The sequence below is a fragment of the Nothobranchius furzeri genome, chromosome 18, assembly GCF_043380555.1.
Source record: "Nothobranchius furzeri strain GRZ-AD chromosome 18, NfurGRZ-RIMD1, whole genome shotgun sequence".
In the NCBI taxonomy this organism is placed as follows: domain Eukaryota; kingdom Metazoa; phylum Chordata; class Actinopteri; order Cyprinodontiformes; family Nothobranchiidae; genus Nothobranchius; species Nothobranchius furzeri.
In genome coordinates, this window is record NC_091758.1 from 7599264 (window position 1) to 7623710 (window position 24447).

The following is a 24447-nucleotide window of genomic DNA, read 5'->3' on the forward strand; positions in this document are numbered from 1 at the left end:
TCTGTGTCTAAGTGCAGTTTAAAATTGGAAGTGGGCACCGGCACTTGGGATGAGGCTGAAAAATCCCCCAGCCAACTGCCGTTGAATGTGCTCACTCCCAAGGCCCTAAGTGTGTGTTTGCATTCTGCCAAGAGCAAGCTATCACTGCGTCAACCTGATGAAGAAATATAAAATCAACATTGTTTTACTGAACAATCACATGTTAATAAATCACAGTGCATTTAGTGCCAACCACAGCCTTAAGACATGTGTTGAACGTGCCCAAGCCCATACTTATAAGAGCACCATGTGAGCACCTGTGTGTGTGTACACGCGCTTGTTTATGTAAGGTTTCTCTATAGGAGCGTCCAATAGAGAGTGTGAGGGGCCACAGATCTTCACCCTAAAGATGTGTAGGAGACGGGGGAGCTCCAAGTCTCAGAGATCCAGGAGCTGCCCCAGAGCACAGGGACCCCAGGGAGACGGTAACCGGATACATTCGTTTTATTAATATTCTCATCTCACCAGCTTGCCATGATTGCATTATTCTATGAACGTTTGGGTAGCCTTCTTAATCTTCAAGAATTTCCTGTATAAATCGTTGGTTGTTACGATGAAATTTTTCCGTTAAATACAGTGTTTCCCCTACAGGGGCTCAGGCGTGGCGCTGCACCCCCACGCTCATGGCCAGAGCGCGGCACCGAAACATTCCATGTGCCATTACCCCCTTCCTCGCTCTCATGGCAGTGAAACGGTCTGCAAATGTAAACACCCCATATTTGTGAATTATTAATAACAGGTCTGGATGTGGTTTGGTCTGAGGTCTAAAACTCTGCCCTGGGCCTAAAGCCCTGCAGATGGATTTAGTTTCTATAAACAACAACAACAAATAATAACAGCAGCTGGATTCTGCTTTCTTCCTTAAATTAAGTCACATAGTTTTGCAAGTTCTGTATGATCACACGTTCACCAGCAGCTCTGCCAGCTGATTGGCTCTTTAGTAACAAGTGACATCATGCAGGTCTGCACTGAGCAGCATGGATGCATCAGAGGATTTCGCTGTAGTCGGTGTTCATAATAGATTAAAGACAGGACAGGAATTATAATCCATCACATATAATATTATAATACCATGAACATGTAGAGATACTTTATTCTCACCAGCCTGTTACTCTAGTTTATTTCTCTCAAAATGCACCAGACTGATGCTTTTAAATATAAAATGTCCCACATTTTCTGCCGAGGGGGCCATGCCCCCGGCCCCCCTGTAGTAGTTTAATGCTCATCATCTTTTTCATGTCTGCTCTTTGGTGCTGGTGCACACCTTGTGGTGGAAGAAGAACTGGATGCATAGAAATCAGAGAAATGTCAACACACACTTTACAAAAGCTTGCTAGGCCCCTGCTCTCCTCCTCCGCCCCGCTGCTCTCACAGATGGAGCGCAGCAGCGAAACGGTCCCAGCGTTGTTTCCCTTCTCAAATATCACTGTGTGTCCTATATGATAAATCTTACTTAAATATTTTAACAACCAACGATTTATACAGGAACATCATAAAGATGTCCAAACTTTTGCACCCCTCTGTAGACATCTATGCACTCCAGTAGGCAGGACCTGACATGACTGAGCTGAGAAGAAACAACCTGGTGAAATGAAACAAGATGATCTGGCACTAATCAGATTCTAAATCCTGGCAGCTGAAGACGGTTCACCGCCTCAGGCTTCACAGACGAGACAACGAGGTTAATGGCTGTAAATACAAACATGAAAAGTAAGGAGAGCAAAGCTTTTGGGTGAGGGAGTGTGGTCACTGTGTCATCCAGCAGTCTAAACATATTGCCTATAACTGATTGGATGAGCCAGGAAAACCTTGCTAACTCCATCTAGAAGATTTTTCACAATCTGAGGTCTGGTCTTAGAAGCAGACCAGGTAGTCGGTGCGTCTGCCACACCACCATGAAGGACCGCAGCCCTGCCTCCCATTCTACATCCAGATCCTCTGCGAACCACTAAACCTGCAGACTGAGAGCCAGGTGCTCTGTTGGCAACATCTGGAACAAGAAGATGTCTAATGTAGTCTGAAGCTGGGTGACAGTCACTGATATGTAGTAACGTGTTTTTGTATGGTTTTCTTTCAAAGCCAGTAAATATTTAACTGCCTCTGTATTGTTCTGCCGGTGTAATTAGATCCACCAGGACTTTGTGTTTAATTTTAATTTATTAAAAGTCAGCGTGTCATTGCAAGGGAGAACAGTGCAGATCCAATTAGCAGTGTAACATGTAAACATGAACACCAACTCCCATGGTGCACGGGGTCTCTGTATGCCTTTACACGTGTATGAATGTGTGTTTGTGATTCACTCATCAGCGTGATTTCTTAATCATTACTTTCTGCTCCAGATGAGACTTTATGAGGAAACTAAATTGCCTTAAAGGGATTTCTTATTGAAGGGATTACATCCATGTAATTCCTTTTGTCCCAGTGGAACCCCAAAATCCTCGAGACACACAGATGAACACAAACTCATACATAACCAGATTAGTTAGCTGAAATAATGTTAGTCCTAATTTAGTGAAAATGAAAGCACGCACTAACTGGTGCCACTTGTGGACGCTTTAGCTTTGTGTGTGAACAGTTTCTGCGTGCGCCTTTGAAATAAATTGCTTTATTCATGGTGTGTTTTTCTTTTAGCGGCTGGGTCTGTGTGTACATGTGTGTTTACAGAACAGCAATGTGGTTTCACTTTCCTCTTCTCATCCCAATTAATGAAGGCAAATCCTCCTCTGTCACAGCTAATGAGAGTGTTTAAGGTGAAGGGAGTCTGAATTATTTTAATGAGATGAAGACTATTTATTCTATTTTCATAAAAATGAAAAATGTCGCTGATTATCTGTGGATGCTGAGGGATGGATGACAAAAGGGGGAGGAGGTGTTTGCATCCCCGTCCTCCACAGAACCAAACAGATCGAGTTGCACATGTTCTTTGGACCTTCAGTGACACTAACGCTCAGAAAAGCCTAACGTAGGATGTTACACAAGATCTTGTAGTAAAATAATTTTAGTCTGAACCAATTTGAATCAAAGATGTCTCATAATAATAAGTAAGATCTCTTTAACTATTACATCACTTAATCTAAGCGGTGCCATTTCCTACCATTGTGCACGCGCTGTGCTCTTTTTTCAATCACCAGGGTAGTTGTGGTCAGCCGTTGCACCAGGGATAGCACGAGTAGTCAAGAATTCCTTTTCCAAGCTTTGTTTTAACCTGCGTCACATGTAGCAGTCAGGCATCCATGTTGCCTTTCACTGCTCCTCCTCTCCCACACTGCCCCCTGGTGGTAAACTCAACACACAGGTCTTCACTGCTACAGGGTCCCCGCGGGTCATCTGTCAACAAAGAGCTATGAACCAATAAACAATCATTCTGAATGTGTGTGTAGAACAGAAAAACCGAGGAAAACAACGTCAGATAAAAACATAACCCAATGCTCGATGAGTTCCCCTTACAGGGTACCATTGTTTCTTAACTCCCATCATCTTTCCGACCCAGGATGAAGACCACATTCCTCTTCCTCAATCTGAGTATTTTAGGTGGATAGAATAATTGTTATCGTTATTTCTTCAGGTGGAGTTGACGGGCAGCAGTGTGTTTGACTACATACACCCTGGTGATCATGTGGAGATGGCGGAGCAGCTCGGCATGAAGCTTCCTCCAGGCAGAGGGATGTCTCTGTCTCAGGGAGCCGTCAATGAAGATGGGGCATCCTCTGCTTCTTCATCATCACATTCTGAGACACCTGAACCAGGTAGGACTTGAGAGGAGGTGTTGGAAAATAGAGCCTTTTCATCATCAGTGCTCCTGAAGATCCTCGAACTGGAAACCCCAGAAACAACGAACAGATAAACAAGTTATAGTGAGTTAAAGGAGAATGATAGAGAGAACAAATATATCTCCAGGAGCTGAAAGCCACACCTCTTACTGCGCACACGCATATGCTGGTCAAGTTAGCTCTTGAGCTAGCACCATTAGCCTATGGTGAACACAGCATACAGCAATATTTAATGTAAATAAATTACAGTTAAAATACAAATACTAAGTATTTACCTGTCCACAAAAAACGTTGACCCCTTTTTTCTGTTTTGAGCCTCAACGCGTCTCCAATGTGAATTTTACCGAACGTCTCACAGCGAGTTTTGCGAAAGGGCTTTTAAAATGTTTACATTTACTTTGAGAAGTACAAGGCCGTAGAGGAATCTGTAACCGTGGTAGTTGGGTGGGTTGAGGGGGAACTTACTTACTTTGTATCATAAAACAGGATCAGATATATTAAAGCATTTTTAAAAGTCCTCAGTGGTCACACTGAGCCCTATCTCTGGTACATGCAGCAGTCTAGCTGCGTGGTGACAAATTCAGACCAAGCCTTTGCTTCCGACACCAGAAACAAAGGCTTGGTCGCCCAGCATCATTGTTTGATGCTTCCGGTGTGAGAACATGTTGAGCAGGGAAGGGACTGAACGACGCAGAATAGTAGCCCTTGACTTGGGCATGTGTGGTCACCATTTGTAGCATTTGTTTCATAAGACAGAATGTTTTGACTTTCTTTTACAGCAGGGGTGTCAAATATGCGGCCCGCGGGCCGAATCCGGCCCGCAAGCAGGTTAAATCCGGCCCGCGAGACGGTTGTGTAAACTTTATTTTCATACTTTACAATGTAGAGTGAAAATAAACTTATCTTTGTGAGCAAGTTTTCTCTGTAACGAGTATAAATAAAACAAAGCTGCGCTCAAGACTCACACAAGAACTTGAATCACATCCTGAAGATGGCCGCCACTCAGGATGTGACTTTTGATATTGATGTGCTGGTGAAAGCTAAAAGATGTAAAGTAAAATGAGTCAAATATACTTTAAGTGCTGCATGAAACTGATCTAGCCATGTGATCTCTAAGCTCTTTGAATCACTAAGGAATGTTATTTTTATTTGTTGATTTTTTTATTTTCTATTTTTTCAAATTTTCAAGTACACTTCAGGTGTTGTACTTGTACGACACTGTCCTCAGGCTCCAGCCTCGTTTTATATTGATTGTATTAAAACAAAGAAAACAATCTGAAGTTGTTTTTTTTTTTTATTTACCGGTCCGGCCCACTTGGGACTAGATTTCCCTCATTGTGGCCCCTGAGCTAAACTGAGTTTGACACCCCTGTTTTACAGCCTCAAATCATACACGCAACCTGGGATGTAATTTTGGGGGGGGGACGGGTGGGACATGTCCCCCCCACTTTTTCAAAAGGCAGTTTCGGTCCCCTTCACTTTTTTCCGTCCAAAAACAATGTTACGCTCCATTAAATGGATTTGGTTGAGCACTAGGACCGAAACGGAAACCGCTTTACTATTAGACCCGCCCAAAAGCTAATCTATTGGCTCTGCTGATACTTGCTAACGTATTATTGGCTGTTGCTGCTGTCACTCAAGTTGTAAACAGTCAGAACGTGCTCAACGTTGTTTTGCTAGTTTGGAGCCGCTAGGGAACACCGGTACTGAGTCACATCGTCAACTAGACGCTGTGTAATATCAGAGCTCAGCTCAGCTTCCATTACATAACATTTGAATAAGTGTTCATTTGTGAGTCTTTGGTAGTTAGGCACAGCCAGGAGGCAGCATGTCAAGAAAACGAAAAGTGGATATAAGAGACTTCTTTCAAAGTCAAAACGTAAGTTGGAACATGTGACAGACCTGCATTAAGCTCACTCACCTCCTCCTTCACAAACATACTCAAAACTAACTTTTACAAACTCATCTCCTCCACATAACTGACTCCTCAGACACAATTTATTCGTATTATTATAATAATTTTTTTTTATTATTACTATTATCATCATAATATTATTACTAGTAGTAGTAGAAGTGTAACTTCAAAACTTTTATCATTAAACTTTATTGTAAACTTATCTATTGCAATGTATATGTTCACATTAAAAAGCTCTGAAAAATGAACAGTATCATCATCGTCAACAGATTTTTTTAAGCTTAATGTCAAAGATGTACACTTTTCATTAGATTTATCTTATTTTTTCCATTTATTTTTTGTGTGTTGAAATGCAACAACTGTTTAAACACTTTTAAGGGAAAAACATATTTAATATGTTTTTATACACTCAAATGTTAGGGTGATGATCATGTGTAAAACATTAGTTCAGCATGTCCTCTAACACAGCAACTGAACAAACGGCCAGATCTCAGGAGGGACCGTTTATGTATAAATAATTTTTATACTTTTGACTAGGCCTGGTAAAGTAACAAATTTTGCTGGACGATATTTTGTCCAACAAATTGTTGATGATAAACAATATCATTGTCAACATTATCTAGACCAAAATAACCACTAATATAATGTTAATATGTCATAATAATGCAAGTACACCCTTTAAAATGCAACAAATAAACCTTCATTTAACATTGAAATGTCCAGAACCAGAACTTCTAAATGAATAAAAATAACAAACAAAAATTGAATAAAAAAGGAATCTCACTCCCTGTTAGAAAATGTTGCACCAAAAACAATAAAAAAGACCCAAAACAATAAATACAATGGCCTATCCATTGTCAACAGCCAAAACTGCACTTCAATAATGATAATAAATAAAAATAATAATAGAGTTGTAAATTTTTTAACTTTGATATATTTATATATATATTGAGGATGGAAAAATTATTGAGATGGGCACGTGACGTGTCAAGGGATCTTTACATAACACCCCCCACCCCAAATCCGCACAAGCCTGCTGTGTCCCCCCCCACTTCTGAAATCAAAATTTCGTCCCTGCACGCAACACAGAACCAGCCCTCTCTGCACCGGGGAAAATCCCTGGGTGTATAAAAGAGCTGACACCACAGGTTCTTGATCAGTTAGGTGCACTGCAAAGATCACACCTTTGACGATCACATTGTCTGAAATCACAATCTCGATGAGAAAATGATAGATGGTTCAGTCTTACATAAAAGAATATTACTTTCTTTCTGTCAGTAAGACAAGGTGGTTTTTCCAGATGTTCTTTCATACCTGCTGACAGTTTCAGCTGCACACTTCAGTCATCCTCAGAGCACCATTTGGCTTCCAGCTGTTGTGTAATAGGAGTGAGTATTTGGAGGACATTGGTTGTAAGTCTTGTGTATCTTTGATGGACTCAAAGGGAGTATGTGAGTCCTAGTAGCATGTACTTTCTCCAGCATCCGTCTCAACCGACCTTGTTAAATTCTTCAGATTGTTTTGGAATATCTCAGCATTCCGTACCATGTTTGACAACGTAAATGTGACATCACAATATCAAGGTGTTTAAAGACAATTTCTGTGAGGGATTCTTTGTCTTGTCGCCCCCCCCCCCCCCCCCCCCCCCATCCTCTGCTCTACCACATGTTCAAGACTTTTTACCTTCCAAACACCCCCTTGTGATTACCCCCCCCCCCCCCCCCCCCCCCCCCCCATACTGATGATAATTTAAGCATTAGGGGAAAATCCATTTATAAATTAAACAAAATGACTTGATATCCATCAAGTCCCTTAGTTCATCAGCCTGTTCAAACAAGGAATTGAAGATTGGCTTTGCGGCGGCGGGGTCTTCGGAGACGGCACAGTAATTAGATCTGCCGCGGATTTATTCTGGGTTGATTGGTGATGGTGATGGGTGTGTATATGTGTGTGTGTTTGTGAGTGAGGGTTATGGGCTGGGGGATGTAGGGATGGGGTAAATTAATTTGAGTTCATTGGAGTTCCACATTTGAGGGTTTTTTGTTCTCTTTTTTGTACGACTTTCTGCAAACCTCTAACTGAGTCCCCAGTGTACTAAACTAGACATGGATAAAGAGTGGGATGTGAGGACATCTATGTGGTCATCAAAGTCAAATTGTCTGTGAAAGAAAGTAATAGGCACAGATTTTCAAACCGTGTGGATGTTCCCTGATCATTTCCCCGAAAGATAGAGGGACATTAAAACAAAGAAATGAAGGACATATGTGTGTATTTTTTTTCAATGACTAAAAGAATAATTTTGACCAAAGTCATAATCAACAAACAATGCAAGACAAAAGGGCTTTTCCCCTTTCCTGGTTAGTCTGTAGAGACTGTGGGACAGAGATAGACGTGTGTGCACAAGGCTGAATGTGCATGAATGTTTAACAAAGTGAATTTGTCTGCATAAAAATATACAAAAGGGGTAGAGAGGTCTCCGACAGCCATGCATGAATGCAAAAATGTGTTCCCCAGTGACAGTCTGACCACAGAGAGCAAGAGAGACATTTAAGGATTGGTGAATTTGTTCTTTAATGTAAATCAGCCTGGAGTGAAAAAACACAGTTATGCTTATATAACACACACATCCGTGCATGTACCCTGCGTAGGGAAAACTTCACACATTGTTTGATGTTTACCATTTTGTACTTTTGTGAAGACATGTTCCTAAATATAAGAACAGCTCTGACCATGCATACAAACAGCATCTAGAGGTAGACTGGGAGAACCGCAAGGTCTCGTCATCCACGCATGTTCCTGATTCAGAATAAGTACTTCTGTCTGTAGAGAAGCAGCTTTGTTGCATAGCTGGTGTTAGAACCTCTAATAGACACCTGTGACCGATGGGACTTTGACATTGTAGCATGGCTGATCTTGTGTTATTGGAGGATTTGACAGAGTGTGCACTCCAGAGAAAACGTATCCTCTGTGAGCTCATAGATCTGCTTGGTGAGAATACAGGACGATTCAGCCTTTTTGAACTCATGCACATGTTGTTTGGGTTTCTGGATCGTGCCTTGTAATGGAAGCTATGTAGAGACTATTTTGTTTTCATGGGGCCCTTAATGCCTATGACCGCAGTGATCCATTCACCCAGATGGGCATGGTAAAGAACATCTGAAGCTGTGTCTCACAAAGTTAGAGGCACGGAGTCCAAAAGGCCCATCTTTAAAGCCTTTTTTGCAGATGCAATGTGCTGGAGTTGTGGCCAAAATGTCACTGGTCTTTATAGGGTCATATGAGCTGGGAAAATGCAGGCAAATGGTAGGCGGGATTTCTTTTATAAAACCTATGGATCTCCATACAACCAAGGAAGAGATGCATCCACAATGTTGGCACTGAGTTCAGCTCATTCCGAGTGCAAGTTAGACTTAGTGCCTGAACTATTAAGTGGTGTTCATTTATATATATAGGGTACAGGAAAATATCTGATTATTGGAGATGATGTGGTTCTTTAGGTGCTCAAGGTTTACCCAACAGTGTGCACTGTAATGGTTGGCAGTCAAGATGAAAGTAGCTGGGATGAGTCAGCTCCTCTGAATAAAAGGCCATTGTTCTTCCATCCGACCATTGTCTTCTGCTTATCCGGGGTTGGGTTGCGGGGACAGCAACTTAAACAGGGAGGCCCAGACGTCCCTCTCCCCAGCCAGCTGGGCCAGCTTCTCCGGGGGGATCCCATGGCATTCCCAGGCCAGACAAGAAACATAGTCCCTCCATTGTGTCCTTGGTGTTCCTTTGGGTCTCCAACTGGATTGACGTGACCGGAAAACCTCACCGGAGAGGCGTCCAGGAGGCATCCTTACCAAATGACTAAGCCACCTAAACCTTTCTCAATGCAGAGGAGAAACAGATCTACTCTGAGTTCCTGAAGGATGACCAAGCTTCTCACCATTTTTATAAGGGAGAGCCAAGATAACCTGTGGAGAAAAGTTATTTCAGACACTTGTTTCTACAATCTCGTTCTTTGATCACTACCTAAAGCTTGTGGCCATAGATAGGTTGGTACGTGGATCGACCAGTCAGTCGAGAGCTTCACCTTCTGGCTCAACTCTCTTTACACCCCGACAGACCGGTACTATGCCCACACCCCTATGGATGCAGCACCAATCTACTTATTGATCTCTCTCCATCTTTCCCTCATTCGTGAACAAGACCCTGAGATACTTAAACTCCTCCGCGTAAGGAAGGACCTTGTCCCTGACCTGGAGAAGGCATTCTAATCTTTTCCAACTCAAGACCATGGTCTCGGAAAAGTTAAAGTTATAATCCCATTAGTTGTCACACACACAGGTGTGTGTGCGAAATTTGTTCTCCGCATTTGACCCATCCCCTGGGGGAGCGGTGAGCTGCAGACACGCCGTGCTCGGGAACCATTTGGTGGTTTAACCCCCCAATCCAACCCCTTAATGCTGAGTGTCAAGCAGGGAGGCATTGGGTCCCATTTTTTCAAAGCCTTTGGTATGACCCGACCAGGAATCGAACCCCTGATCTCCCAGTCTCAGGGCGGACACTCTACCACTAGGTCACTGAGAAAGGTCTCTAGGCCACTGAGAAAGGACCTAAATCTTATCCCATCTGATTCACACTCTGGTATGAACTTATCCAGTAGAAGCTGGACATCACTGTCTGAAACCAACAAAACCACATTGACTGCAAAAAGTAGAGACCTGATCCATGGGCCACTAAAACAGATCCCCTCAACATCTAGAAATTCTAAGGGGAGCTTTGGTGGAGTCCAAATCTCTCCAGGAACAACTTACTGCCAGCAATGCTGACCAAGCTCTGGCACTGATAATAATGGGACTTAACAGACCATATCAAGGAGCTTGGTGTTAGGGTCCTTTTAATAGGGCACGGACTTGGCTCGGAATAGGGAATCCTGGTTCTGACCCAGAACATAAAAGATAAATTAAGTAGCAAAAGAGGAGCAAGGTAGAGGCAACTAAAAATATTTTATTCTTTACAAACCAAAGAAAACACATCAGCCAGGGACTGAATTTACTAACATAAATAACTAGACACAGTCCCAAAATAAAGAAAAGGGAGACAGAAAAAGAACTGGAGTCTAGTCAAATCTCTGAAAGAGATTAACAGAAAAGTCAAAACCTCTATTTTAGCAAAACCCACTAAACAAGCTGGTTAGTGGGGAAACAGGTGTTAGTATAACATCTAAAAGTAACTTAAAGTGTGTGTTTTGTGTGTGTGGGGGCAAACACACTCACAACCTTACTATCAATAACGCACAAATGGACTTGGTGCCAAAACTACCGAAAGATTACTTAAATGTAGTTTAAACTCAAACACCAGTTCAAAGACTCGAGCAAAAAGCATCTAAAACTTCAAAAGGACTCAACAACTCCAAGAAGTACTCCACAAAACAGGCTTAAAGCCTTCAAACAACCCTGAAGTCTACTTGACTACAAGTAGCTCCCTGAATGAATGGTAGACTCCTCTTTTAAAGTCCCGAAGAGAAATCAGTCCAAATCAGTTCCATCTGGAAGAATGTGGAGGGATACATCTGGTGATCGCCCTAACGGATCCTCTTGTCGTCATGGTGATGGGGTAAACTGATGGAGGCGGCCATCTTGCAGGGCAGGATGAGTGATCCGGTTGCTCAGGAATAAAACACAGTGGATGAACAGGTAAAACCCAGGGGAGCATAACACTCCCCCCAATAAACAACACCCCCCCCCCCCCCCCAATACCCCTTAAAACCTATACATTTGTCCCAAGGGTTGTAAAAACGCTCCCTTAACTACGGGACAAACAATCAGCCACCGCATTGTCAAAACCCTTCTTGTGTCTGATCTCCAGTTTGTATTCCTGGAGTCTTAAAACCCAACGCATGAGGCGTTGATTGCTATTGAACATACGGGCCAGGAAAACCAGAGGGTTGTGATCAGCATATACAACTAAAGGTACACTAACGGAACCAACGTAAACCTTGAAGTGTTGGAGAGCAAGAAGGAGCGCTAAAGTTTCTTTTTGTATTGTAGAGTATCGTGTGTGACACGAACTAAACCTTTTAGAAAAATAAGCAATGGGGTGAACTAGGTCATTCCCTTCCTGCAAAAGTACAGCACCTGCTCCAAGCTGACTTGCAGCTACTTCTAACATGAACTGTTTTGTTAGATCTGGGGCTTTTAGCCCAGGAGCCGAGGTTAACAAAAGTTTACATGAAGCGAATGACTATAGAGCAGCTTCATCCCATTTCAATTCTACTTTAGGGCTCAGCAGATTTGTTAATGGTGACACAACAGAGGCAAAGTTTGTGCAGAAAGAGCGATACTACCCACACATTTCCAAAAGTGACGCAGCTCTCGCCGAGTACTTGGGACAGGAAAAGACTGGATGCCCTCTACTTTATCCGAAAGCATTTGTATGAATCCTTGACCCACTTCTTTTCCTAAGTATGGCACAGTTGCCTTCACAAACTCACATTTCACAAGATTTATGGTCAGGCTGGCTTCTGCCAGTTTCTGAAAAAGAAGACGTAATGTCTTCAAATGCAATTCCCATGACGTGTTGGTTATAACAGTGTTTATTAGCCTTTGAAACGTTGCAGGAGCGTTACGCATTCCGAAGGGCATAACGGTGTATTGTAAGAAGGCGTCTGGGGTTACAAAAGCAGAGATTTCCGAAGCAGCAGGGGTCAAATGTACCTGCCAATAGCCTTTTAGCAAATCTATTTTGTGACAAAGGAAGAATTTTCCACTCTATCAATACAATCATCTATGCAAGGGAGTGGATAGGAATCGGGATGGTAACCGAGTTAACTTTTCGATAGTCGGTAATAAACCGAAGACTGCCATCAGTTTTTTTTTCGAGTAAACAAAGCGAACTCCAGGGACTATGGCTAGGTATCTCCAAACCGTTTTCTAGCAGACACCTCATTTCCTGTTCCATGAGTCTACGTTTTTCAGGACTAATCCTGTAAGGATGCTGTTTGACTGGCTTCTGGTTGTACAGGACTACATCATGGTGGATGAGATCTGTATGGGTTAAACTGTCTGAAAACAAACACAAGTATTCATTAATGAGTGCAATCAACTCAGTCTGCTGTTGCTCTGTCAAATGTTACAGTCTCCCCCGAGGCAGGGATCATACCGGCTGCGCATACCATGTTGCCCCCGAAGCTGCTGGAAGCAGGTGTTTGAGGAGAAGAATAGAGCTTTAACCTGTTACAGTGGCATTATCAGTGTTTCTTTCTACTGTTTGGGGTTTTAAGCATGTAGTTTACATCAGTAAGCTTATGGCTAACTGTAAACGGTCCTTCATACTTTGGAGTTAGAACTCCTCCGGTCAAAGGGTTTAACAATAGCACTTGGTCATCAGGGCGAAAATCGCGAGTAACAGCTTTTTCATCAAAAGTTGTGTTGGGGTTATTAGGTAGCAAACAATTAGTAAGCTTTAACTTACTTTTGGATTCTTCAATAAATTCTGTAAATATGGGAATATTTACCGATGTATTAATTAATCAAGATACTCTTTAGGTATCCCGGGGCACCATCCCCTTCAACCGGGGAAAAATTGAATCCAAAACTCTTATCAGTCTTTCTTGAAGTTCGTAGAATCCTTGGAGCAGAGACTTCGCTTCGACACAACAAATCTACTGGAGGCAAAAATCTGAATTTTATAACATTTAATTAACAATTTGTCAAATGAATAAACAGTGGAATAAATGAATAATAACCATGTGATATAATTGAAGATGGATGTGTTTGCGTGTGATGGAGGATGTATGAATGGGGTCCTTTGTTCTCACAATGGAGTGGTGTGTGTGTGGGTGTGTATGGATTCAAAATGGAGTCTTGAATACAAGATGGCTGACCCCTTTGTCTGGCTAAAGTGTGGGTGGCAACTTGCACTTTAACTTCCAAAGTACTTAGAATCAGAAGTAACTTAACCTTAAAATCACTCAAAACATTTCAAAATGGTCATGAAACAACACAAAAGATTAATCCTGAATTAATATCTGATAAGTTTGTCAACTTGGCCACAGCTAACAGACACAACCCAGATATTTAAACAATGATCAATAAGCAGTTTATTCTTTATCAAAAATGACCCGACGGACGTATTTGGGAACGAAAAGAGAAACTCGTCTGGTAATTTGAAGCAATAGCGCGGTTTTATTGCTTATTCTACACTATAAAGGAAACGGGAGAAGGAAGAAGGAGAGAGAAAATGAGTTTTCTGATCACCAGAACAGCAAGGCGTCCCCCGCTGTTTGATTTGACGGTTCTCCGTGTTTCTCCGCAGTTTTCGGCGTCGTCCGTCGGTTTGATGGCTTTCTCCGCTGTTTTCGTGTTCTCCGTGAGTTTGATGGAGTTGTTGTTTTCCCAGCCCGGTTCTGTGTTCTCCCTTCAGCAGCTAGCGCAGCGAGCGGTTGGACAGACCTGATGGGCTTGTAGCTTAGCTTTCCAGCGGTTCCGGGAGCTCTACTGGAGCACTTAGACTTCCCGCGTGCTCAAGTTAGTCGGAGCGTACGACGAGCGTGTCCTTACCGCCAGTGATCCTGGGCAAAAGAACGGAGTTCTTTGTCTTTGTTGTGATTTATAGCCTGAGCTCGCGGGAAAAACTCCATGGGCTCCCGCACATGCGCAGAATGTGTTTCTGGTATTAGGCGGTGACGTCATCACAATGCTTCCGTGTGCAAAGCATCATGGGAAATGAAGTTTCTTGGCGCTGATGTGATTATTTGCTTTTCAGAGCAATTTAGCACAGTCTTTTGGAGAAAATTACTGCAGCAATTTCTCACGAGGGCATACCCGCAACAGTTGCTTTCATTTTCCTCCGGGAACCTTGAAGATGCTCTTTTGCCACTTTATTGGCCTCACATAATCGATTTTGAAACATCTTCATTTACTTGTTCACAGCCATACATTTTATTTCTGGCATCGGCAAAAATTGTTCCTTTAAGGCTTTTAATGAGCCACGAGGCATGTGGGCGAACACTGGTTGTGCCGGGCTAAATCCTGAGGCTTCTTGTTTAGCTTCATGAGTGGCAAACAACACAAAAGGGAGGCCTTCATCCCATTGACGTCCGGTTCTAAAGCAAAATTTTCTCAACATACTCTTCAATGTTTGATGCCAACGTTCTAACGTTCCTTGTGACTCCGGATGGTAACTTGACGACGTTATGTGTTTAATGCCAAGAGTTCTAGCTACCATTTTGAATAAGTCTGACAAATTAAAATGCTGTCCAAGTACCCTCCACAAGTTAGTCTGAGGGACACGGGCGAACGTCTTCTCCAAATACACAAAACACATGTTTTTGGTTGGGCGAACTTCCTACGGTGGTATAGAGCTGGCTCAGTGTTCCACGGCCATTGTTCATGACAAATAAACAGTAGAAGGCCCAATTTATGTAAGGAGGGAGTCTTCTACTTGAGCAGAAGAGTTTCAGTGTCTTGAAGTATTGTTTGTGACTGGTGGTGGGAGTGGGATAGATTGAAAGATGGCTGAAGTAAGCTAACTCAAAGTGTTGGCAGGGTTCAGCCTTCGAGATAGGCTGAGGAGCTCTGTCGTTTGGGAAAGCTGCTGCTCCTTCACATCAAAGGAGTCAGAAGAGGTGGTTCTGGCCTTCTTTCCTTGTCTTACTGCAGGGTAACACAGTGGGATCCCCAAGAGGACCTGTGGCCGTCTAGGCTTCTCTCCTCCATCGGTTGAAACTCGACTGTGAATAAGATGAAGAAAATGAGTGAATGAATGAATGAATGAATGAATGAATGAATGAATGGTTCTATTAACTTCTCGGCACTATTGTACAGTTTTGTTTTTGCTGGCTTACAGAGTTAAATATTTGAAAATTTTAAAATAGTAAATAATAAATACTGTCAATTTTAGCTCAGGCTTCCTCATGTCCGTCATTTCTGGTTGGTTCTTCGACAATAAGATAATAATAATAATAATTTTTAATAAGATGCTGTGAACAACAACCTTTTAGAGAAAAGATGTAATAAATAAGCTACTGATGTTTTAACCTGCATCAAATGCTATTATTTAGATTTAATCTGTTTCAGCTGAATGAAAAAGAAATCAACCGGCTTTAATCTTTGGCTGCACCCTTGTAATATATCAGAAAGTTGGCTCCATCATTTTAATTACAGTCACACTCATAAAGAACTGAAATTAGAGATAAAACATGAAATGACCTTGGAGGAGAGAACCTCGTTTGAAGCTTGATGTCTCTTGCCAACACCCTCTTGCACTTGAAGAGACTCATCTTTAAAAGCACATGACGCAATTTGTCTAATATCCATCAGACTGAGGCCGAGAGGCTCGGCGTCTCCTGCTGTTCTGAAGGATGAGTGGCTGAAAATGATTCCTCATAAGTATAATTCAGAGTTAACTAAAAGGAAGAAAACTCTCCTCCTGGCTCTTTTTTCTTTTCCTTGCTTTGATAATAACGTGGCACATTACCAGCTCAGGGTCACGCAGACACTTAAAACGTATCTGTTATTTGCTGGATGATTACTTCAAGTATAGACACAAGAGGTGATTTGAAATACTAAGGATCAAACAGCTGATTGATGAATAGACACTCACTAAATGTGTTGTCTGATGAAGTTTAAGAATATGGATTTAGTTGTTGCATTAGAGACAAAGATACTCAGGCCCTGTCCACACGTAGCCGGGGATCTGCCAAAACGTAGATATTTTTCTACGTTTTGGTCTGTCATCCACATGAAAACGGAGTTTTTTCACACGAAAACAGATCTTTTTAAAAACTCCGGCCAAAGTGAAGATCTGCGTTTTCTCCGTTTTGGGTGTCTGCGTGTGGACGGACAAAACCGGAGTTTTAAGGTCCGCAACGTCACTTTCCGCGACAAAAAATGCTGACATCACGTGTGTGACCTGTGTTTACACTAGCCGACAGCATGGATGCCCTCAGAGCTGCACTCGCTTTATCAATTGTCCAAGCGCTTTCTGCTTGTTTGTTTTTGCAAGCGGAATTACTGCTCCTTGCGGAAGACCACAGATGAAGGACGAGGTTAAGAACGGGGGAAGTACTGCCCCCTACAGGTCTGGCATGTCCTTAACAACGTATTTATCCGGGTACGTGTGGACAGAGTTTTTTTTAAAACGCGGTGGTGTGGATGCAAGTTTTTGGAGGGGCGGATATTCGTTTTTAAAAAAACCCGGCTACGTGTGGACTAGGCCTCAGGTTGAGACAAAAGATTTTATCGACTGGTAAAACAGTAAATGTTGCTCAGTAACTCATATCCAAATAAAGTTCTCACACACTATGAAGGCAACATAAAACGTATGCACACACATACAAACGGCGTGTTAGAGCCGCATGGCAAAGCGTTGTTTTTTACACACAGAGTCTAAAGAGCAGGTTTGCTGAGAAACCCATTTTTACTTTTGAAAATGATCAGTCACTCTGAGTTTAACATGCGGGCTGAACGTGAAAACAGTCTCTTACCCCCATTTCCTGCATTGACTTCTGATAGAAAAAGAGACAGAGCAATGCTCAGGTGCAGTCACTTTCTTTCTCCTCCCTTATCTTCCCAAGGCTCTTGGTCCTGTCTGCCTGCCTCCACAGCGCTTCTGCATTGCTTCTGGAATCTCGACTGGCGACAGGACAGGCTGGTGTTGGTTTAGAGTTGGGTAAACAGCAGAGAACGTCTCAGCTAGCAGCAGCTAACCTTTAGCATTAGCAACTCCACACGGCAGAACTCCTTCAGGCTTGGGCTATTTGTGGAGATAAAAAAATCATCGTTGCAGAACGAACAAAGTTGTGTTGCTGTTAGCCGATCAGAAGTGTGGTGTCCACATTTTAGGAAATAAATCTCTAAATTCTACCGTCTGAAGCTACTTTCACCTCTGGCTGACTTCTACATCCTCAAACATGCATCAGAGCTTTTTCTCCCAGAGAACGACTCACAACGACGTTTATTACCACTAGAGACCACTGCAAACGTATTAACCTGCAGTCCAGTGTCCCGCCCATGGGACAGAACCCCACTGTGTCCATTAAACCTGGAAATTTAAGGGGTTAAATATACGAGAAAGTTGATCTTTAAATATCTGACTGTCAATCTCTCATTTCCACTATCTTTCTAAAGATTCAATTGAATCCTAGACTTGTTATCTCAACGCCATTTTTTCCACCGTCATGTCTAACTATAATGTTAGTGGTTTGCGTATTTCCTTTTAAAAACAAACCAGTGGCATATAATTTTATAAATCTGATCTAACAACAGGCTGTGTGTGTTTTACATTAAATTAAGATAAAGCTTGTGTCTTTTATTCATTTAGAATATTCTCATAATAGATCGTATTAAAAGAAAACATCACAATTTCAAGGTCCTTTAAACAGTAGCTATTTCTGTCCTCCAGGAAAACACCATAAGTTTCTTGTTATTAGCTCCGTGCGGTCTAATTGTCCATAGCGTCGACTTGTTTCAACATCATAAGTCTTTGATTATTGTTGCTAATTACACTATTAGTACATGGGGGGGAATAATTTGTCATAATCACACACATTTATCATAATTTTCCAAGTTTACGGCACCTACTTTTAATGTCATTTACCATGGCCGTTGGCTGCTGATCCAAGGACAAACTCCCAGAGGGTGTGTGAAGAGTGAGTGGATATAGGATGAATCAGGTTTGCATTGCCTTTGGAAATGTTAGTCAGGTGTTGTTGATATCCTGCTGCTGGTACGAGTTCTTTATGGATTATTGCTTGTGACAGCTGCCTTGCTGTCACACTTCAAGTAAATAAAGTAAATAACTGTTAATGTTTCTTATTTTGAACAAAGGTGTTTGTTTCCATGGATTGACTGTTTGGGTGACTGTATGAAGTGCACACATTCAGTTACTCATCAGTTTTAGTCTGCAGGGGTTTGTATGATATGTTTCCTTTGAGTCGCCAGTGGCCTTGGAGTTGGAGCAGCTGTAGCAGATCACTTGGCCTAATCAGCACCATTGGGTCATACCAACTCTCAAGGGAGAAGATTCCTGTGTTTGTGTATTTAGTTATTCTCTTTTGTAAATAGTAGTTGGGTTTTGATAGTAATGTTTTCATTTGAAGTAACTCAAACAGAATGGACTGATTAGTATGAATTTGTTAGGGGTAGTTTATTGATGTTCTTTGTTTACTGATGTCTCCCCACCCTATTGTGTTGGCAGTGGTCTGATCAGCCACTATTTAAGATGATCCTGTTGTGTCTGTAGGAGGTTATTTTTTGCACATGTCTGTAGTCAGGTCCTGAGTTTGGGTTTACTACGTCCATTGTCATGTAATGTTAATTGCTGGCTGGAACCCTCTTTGGAGAAAAGAAAAAAAAAAAGTAATAAATTAACATGTCAAGAAAATCATCTGTGCTCTGCTGGCTGGTTTATGCAAGTCCCTGACATTGCTTCTAAATCTTAATATTGCATTAAACTTTAATAAAGGTAGGACATTTGCCTTAAAATATTTTAACTAAATGAATAAACACCAACTGATACAGTAGAGGCAACTTACAGATACAAACACGTTTTTAACCCTCTGATGCATGCATTATGAGATCTTCAACCATGATTTTTTAAAAAATTTTTTTCATTCATCTTTAGGTGTGAATGAAACAAATTTCAACAAATATTTTTGTAATATTTTGTTAATTTACTAATAATTTATTACATGTCCATCTCAGTGGACAGCGTGTATTCTGAACATGAAATATGTCGGCTTGACTTACTGAAGCCCAAATGGAGGGGCTCACATGCAATAAAGTCTTCAACAGCTGTGCTTAATAGCAAAAATAAAGAAATAACAATTTTGAGTACCTGTCCACTGTAGTGACCATTATGTATCAAAGGATTAAACAGAAGCGAGAAAAGGACCAACATGTACGCAGCACAAGTTTCTCCTTCGTTAAATAAATCTGACGCTTTTCGTGCAAAAACACGGATTACTAATGCGTCTATATATCATTCTACAAGGGCTGCTCTGTCAATCCAATTGTATTAAAATTATTTTCATGTCTGTTTTGTGAAGTAACAGAAAATCAAATGATATTAAATTGTAATTCATAAACTTTGGAATCAAACCTTCACATAAGTATGATCAGTTTCCTTTTATTTTAGTTTCGAAGCTCTTCCCGTTTAGTCCCACTTCCTGTGTGATACTAGCCTGGCGAGCTATCCTATAAATGTAAATAGGTAGTCTGTCCACCACCCATAGAGCACACAGTTGGACAACGCTAGGACCAATCAGAGCAGAGTCTGTATGGTGCAAAAAGTCCTCAACTTAATGGAGACCAAGGCAGTCTAATGGATTATACAGGATTTAGGGAATGTTGCATTGAGTGCGCTAGCAGAACAAATCCGAGCCGGGCCGGGGGCGGAGCTAATGACCCTCTACGTTGCAGCTGCACCTCCACCGCCAGCCCCAGTTCATGATCAACAGCTAAAAGGACCAAAGGCATGTTCAGTAATGAAAGACAAAAGTGCTTTTTCCTTTCCTGGTTGGTCTGCAGAGACAGCAGGACAGAGAGACGGCGTGAGCACAAAGCTGAGCGTGCATGAATGTTTAACAAACAAGAGTGTCTGCATACAAATATACGACAGGGACAGCTGCATGTATTCATTTGGTTTCATGTGTAAATAAAAGGAGCAACACTCACCATAGCTGCTGATTATTTATAGACGACAACCATCCTCCTCTCTGCAGGAAGACTTCAGTAACGTTGTCTTAGAGCTGTTTAGGTCCATCAGTAGGTCCTTTTGGCCACGGAGGCCGAGGCGGAGTCGCCTCTGGCGGAGACAAGCTAGCGATGGGCTTGGGCGGACTCTCGTTACGATGATCATCTTCTCTGAAAAAGTCCGTCTTCAGAACGGAACTGAAATCATCCCTGAGCCACTCAGTCTGCTGTCTGCTGACAAGCAATGATGATGATGATGGTGGTGGACAGCTGATAAGGACTTTTACCCACAATACACTTGGAGACGTTTGGAGATCCACTTGTAAACTAGCAGATCATGAAGCTACATGTGAGAGTAAAAATAAAGACAGTCGTGATTCAGGATCTAAAACTCACTACATCACTACAGTCAGTCGGTCTGGTAACGTTTTCAGCAACCATGACTCAATCCTGACTGGGGCAGCCTTTCTAACGCCTAAATACATCTGCATGAGAGTAATGAGCAGCAATGGAGCTCATTCTCCTCTGGTGACAAGTTATGGAGGTGCTTGTCTTCTCCAGCAGCCATCGTTTGTGTCAGAGGCGCCGTTTCCTCTCACCCGCCTCGTTGCAGGGGCAGGCCCCTTCCAAGCCTGGGCTGGGGGATTGCAGACCCCCCGAGCCCCCCCTGAAGCTATGTCCCTCATTGAGTGAACATAACAGTAAAAACATGGTCTCCCTAGATCTACTAATTAGCCTCTACACAACAAATGTGACTGGGAGAACTGGTCATAATGGTGAAAATCCTAAAATGAATCAGGCGAGCATCTGGGTGGTTTTTATTATTTTTTTATTTTTCTTTAAGAAAAGCAACAGAACCTCCAGAGGCCAACAAATAACTTCTCAGAAGGAGTTTGTAAAGTTCCGTTCAGCTGGCCGCTGCTCTGATTGAATTTTTAGAGTACACAGAGGCCGATCACGAGCTACCGTTAAGGTTTTCTAATTAGGCTTCTTAAGAAGGCCAGACCTGTTTACAGTGGAAGCTGTGGCTGTTCAGATAACCACAGCGGAGGACGGGACGGCAGCACACGGCAAACAGCTCTCCTCTGTTATCTGAGTGTCACCGCTCTGATGAGTTGGGACTTTTCAAGGTCCAAGACTCAACTTTATTTGTAGAAGGTTCGTCTTCGGGGGCTGGGAGGGTGGTGCTACACCTCAGGCGTCCAGCAGCTGCTGACCTTTATGTTTTGAGATTTTCAGAGTCCTTGAATCCGATAGCTGAATCTTGTTTTTTATGTTGGATTAATTATATTTGTATGTGTTGTGTTGTGTTTTACTTTGCTGAGGCTATTTTAGTGGGGCTGAGCATCCCTCAACTTGATAAGACATACCATTAGGGGTTAGTGAGGAGCTTAAAGGGATATTCCACACAAACCTGTGATTTTGTCTGTTGACAGCATTAGATAAGTGGAACAAAACAACTTGCAACCAGCCCAGTCGTTCTCCTGACCCGGCTATTGCTTTAGCTTCGCATAAAACACAGTAAGTGAATGGATCCAGCTAGCATTGTGAGTAAAAGTCCTTAAAATCACTCCGTAGTGATCCCAGTTCTGCTTGGTGACCCAAATAATCATGCTGACTGCACGTGACTTGGGACTACTTTAATGGTAAACGGCCTGTATTTGATATAGCGCCTTCTAGAGTCCTGGAACCCCCCAAGGCGCTTTACAACACAATCAGTCATTCACCCATTCACACACACATTCACACGCTGGTGGGGATGAGCTACAATGTAGCCACAGCTGCCCTGGGGCGCACTGACAGAGGCGAGGCTGCCGAGCACTGGCGCCACCGGTCCCTCCGACCACCACCAGCAGGCAACGCGGGTTAAGTGTCTTGCCCAAGGACACAACGACAGCGACAGACTGAGCGGGGCTCGAACCTGCAACCTTCCGATCACGGGGCGAGCTCTTAACTCCTGTGCCACCGTCGCCCACTTTATGACGAATCACAGCAGCAGGCCTCTGCTGGCAGCCCGCTTTCACTCACAATGCTAGTTGGATCTATTTACTTGCTGTGCTTTATGCTAAGCTAAAGCAATAGCTGGGTCAGGAGAATGACTAGGCTGGTTAAATTATTGTTGTTTTTTGTTCCAATAATCTAACTCTGGAATTGTGTTAAAAGACAAAATTTAGTTTCTGAGTGGAATATCCCTTTAAAGGAGACTAGGAACTCTTGGCTTGCTTTCAGCACCCCCTAGTGTCCATTTGTAGAACTGAAAGCAAAATCTCCACACTGTGCGTTTGTCTTTTAACACCTTGATATACCAGCTGAGACGTCTCCCCAGCCGTCCTGCGTGTCTACAGGAGTGGTTCATCACTAGATCAAACAAATCAGCTGTGTTCATGATCTAAAACATGCAGGAAACAGGAAGTAGACTGCAGCACCAGGTATGTCAGGAAGTGCCAGCACAGTGGCCCGCCAGGATGAAGCTGCAAATGCAATATTCTAGTTAGAGGCTGGGTGGACATTCATGAACTCTGTGAAGGCTCATTTTAGCTCACACTGGCTCAAGAATATGATTCAAAACTGTGAAAAAGTATCCCTTTAATTCTCAACCTTTGTTCAAATGTTTTATTTGAGACCAAACAGTTAGTGACAAGCCCAAATATACACTTAAGAATGCTTTTAGACCCAAATCAAGCGTAAATAAGCTGCAAATTCTAACAAGCTGCTTTTATGTTATATGTTGTGATGTCAGCCATTGAGCTGTGATTTAAAATGTCTAATAATTTATCTTGAAGAAAACGTGTCATCCAGTGTTCACGCATTCATTCCCTGAGATCTCTGCTCACTTTCTCTCCCAACAGACGTGTTTGTTGAAGCAGTCAGCAGCTCAGTGAACACGGCTGCCACGTCTATTCCTCCTCACGCGCTCTGCTGATTAAACATGCTAAGCTGCTAAGTTCATCCATCTGTTTTCCGCTGTCCGCCGCCAGATGCACTCTGTGCTCTCTGATCCTCGGCTTCTGTTTCCTCTGCTTCTTTACTCTGTTTGTTGTGGTATTTTACTGCCTTTCTTAGCCGATTATTGTTTATTAGAGTCATTTCAGACAAGGCCAGAGGAGTAAGAAGAGCTGATTAGAAGATTAAATGAAAACAGATCATCCGACTCAAAGAAGAACATAAGAGCAAAGAGCTGTGAAGATGAACAGACTGGGTTAAAGGGAGAGATATAAACTTTAACGGCTGAAGGCCAACAGACCCACATTTTAGATTTACGGTTGAATTTATCTTGACTTTTGCATTGAATTTGTTACAGAATCACCAAACAGTAGTAAGTCCATGAAACGTTGTAGATGGATACAGATGGATGCAGGGACTCTAAGTCCATGTACAACTAATAAAAGTACATGATATCTGTAACTGAGCAGAGTACCGAGACAAGATGTACAAATATCAGAAAACACCACTCCATTTCCTGCGTCTGAAGCTACTTCCTCCTCTGGCTGCTGAAACAGGCGCACCGGAGCTTTGTTACCCAGAGAGTGACTTAAGGCATCATCCCTACTAGAGCCACTGCAGATGTGTTCAAATGGGAGTGAGATAAAACGTTTGAAGTCATGATCGACCAACCACGGAGTTCCCATTTTAAACATTTAACTACTTGAAAACTCTGTTTTTTTAGCGTTTCCAGAACATGTTTGAAGTCGGCTTGCTTTTCTATTGTTATGTTTTAACTTCTCTTTTTATGACTCTGTGTAGTTTTACAGTGTGTTCTAGCGCCTTGGGCGCCCGGCAAGGGTTGTGGAAGGTGCTGTTGAAGCGTCCAGTAATAGTCAGTTACATAAATAAAGCTTTAGTTGATACTTAACTAAGTGTACGGTGTGCAGGTACCAAGCATGGTGTATCTAGTCCACTTCTCTATTTTTCATTATTTTTACCAATAATTGTTTTATGTTCTCTTTATTAAACAGACTATAAACATCTAGTTGTAGTTTTAATTTAAATGCAAACAAATCTGTTTATTTTCTCCTCCTGATAGGACAGTGAGCCTCAAGTG

General features: G+C 42.3%; 1 protein-coding gene across 3 annotated transcripts in view; it reads left to right on the forward strand.

Annotated features, from left to right (window-relative positions):
• LOC107391662 (neuronal PAS domain-containing protein 3) overlaps window positions 1-24447 on the forward strand; it is a 388161-nt gene that overhangs the window by 319692 nt on the left and 44022 nt on the right. For all 3 annotated transcript variants that reach the window (XM_070546901.1, XM_070546902.1, XM_070546903.1), the window contains one exon: window positions 3605-3785. In XM_070546901.1, coding sequence (XP_070403002.1) covers window positions 3605-3785 — 181 coding nt within the window. The remainder of the gene's footprint in view (window positions 1-3604; window positions 3786-24447) is intronic.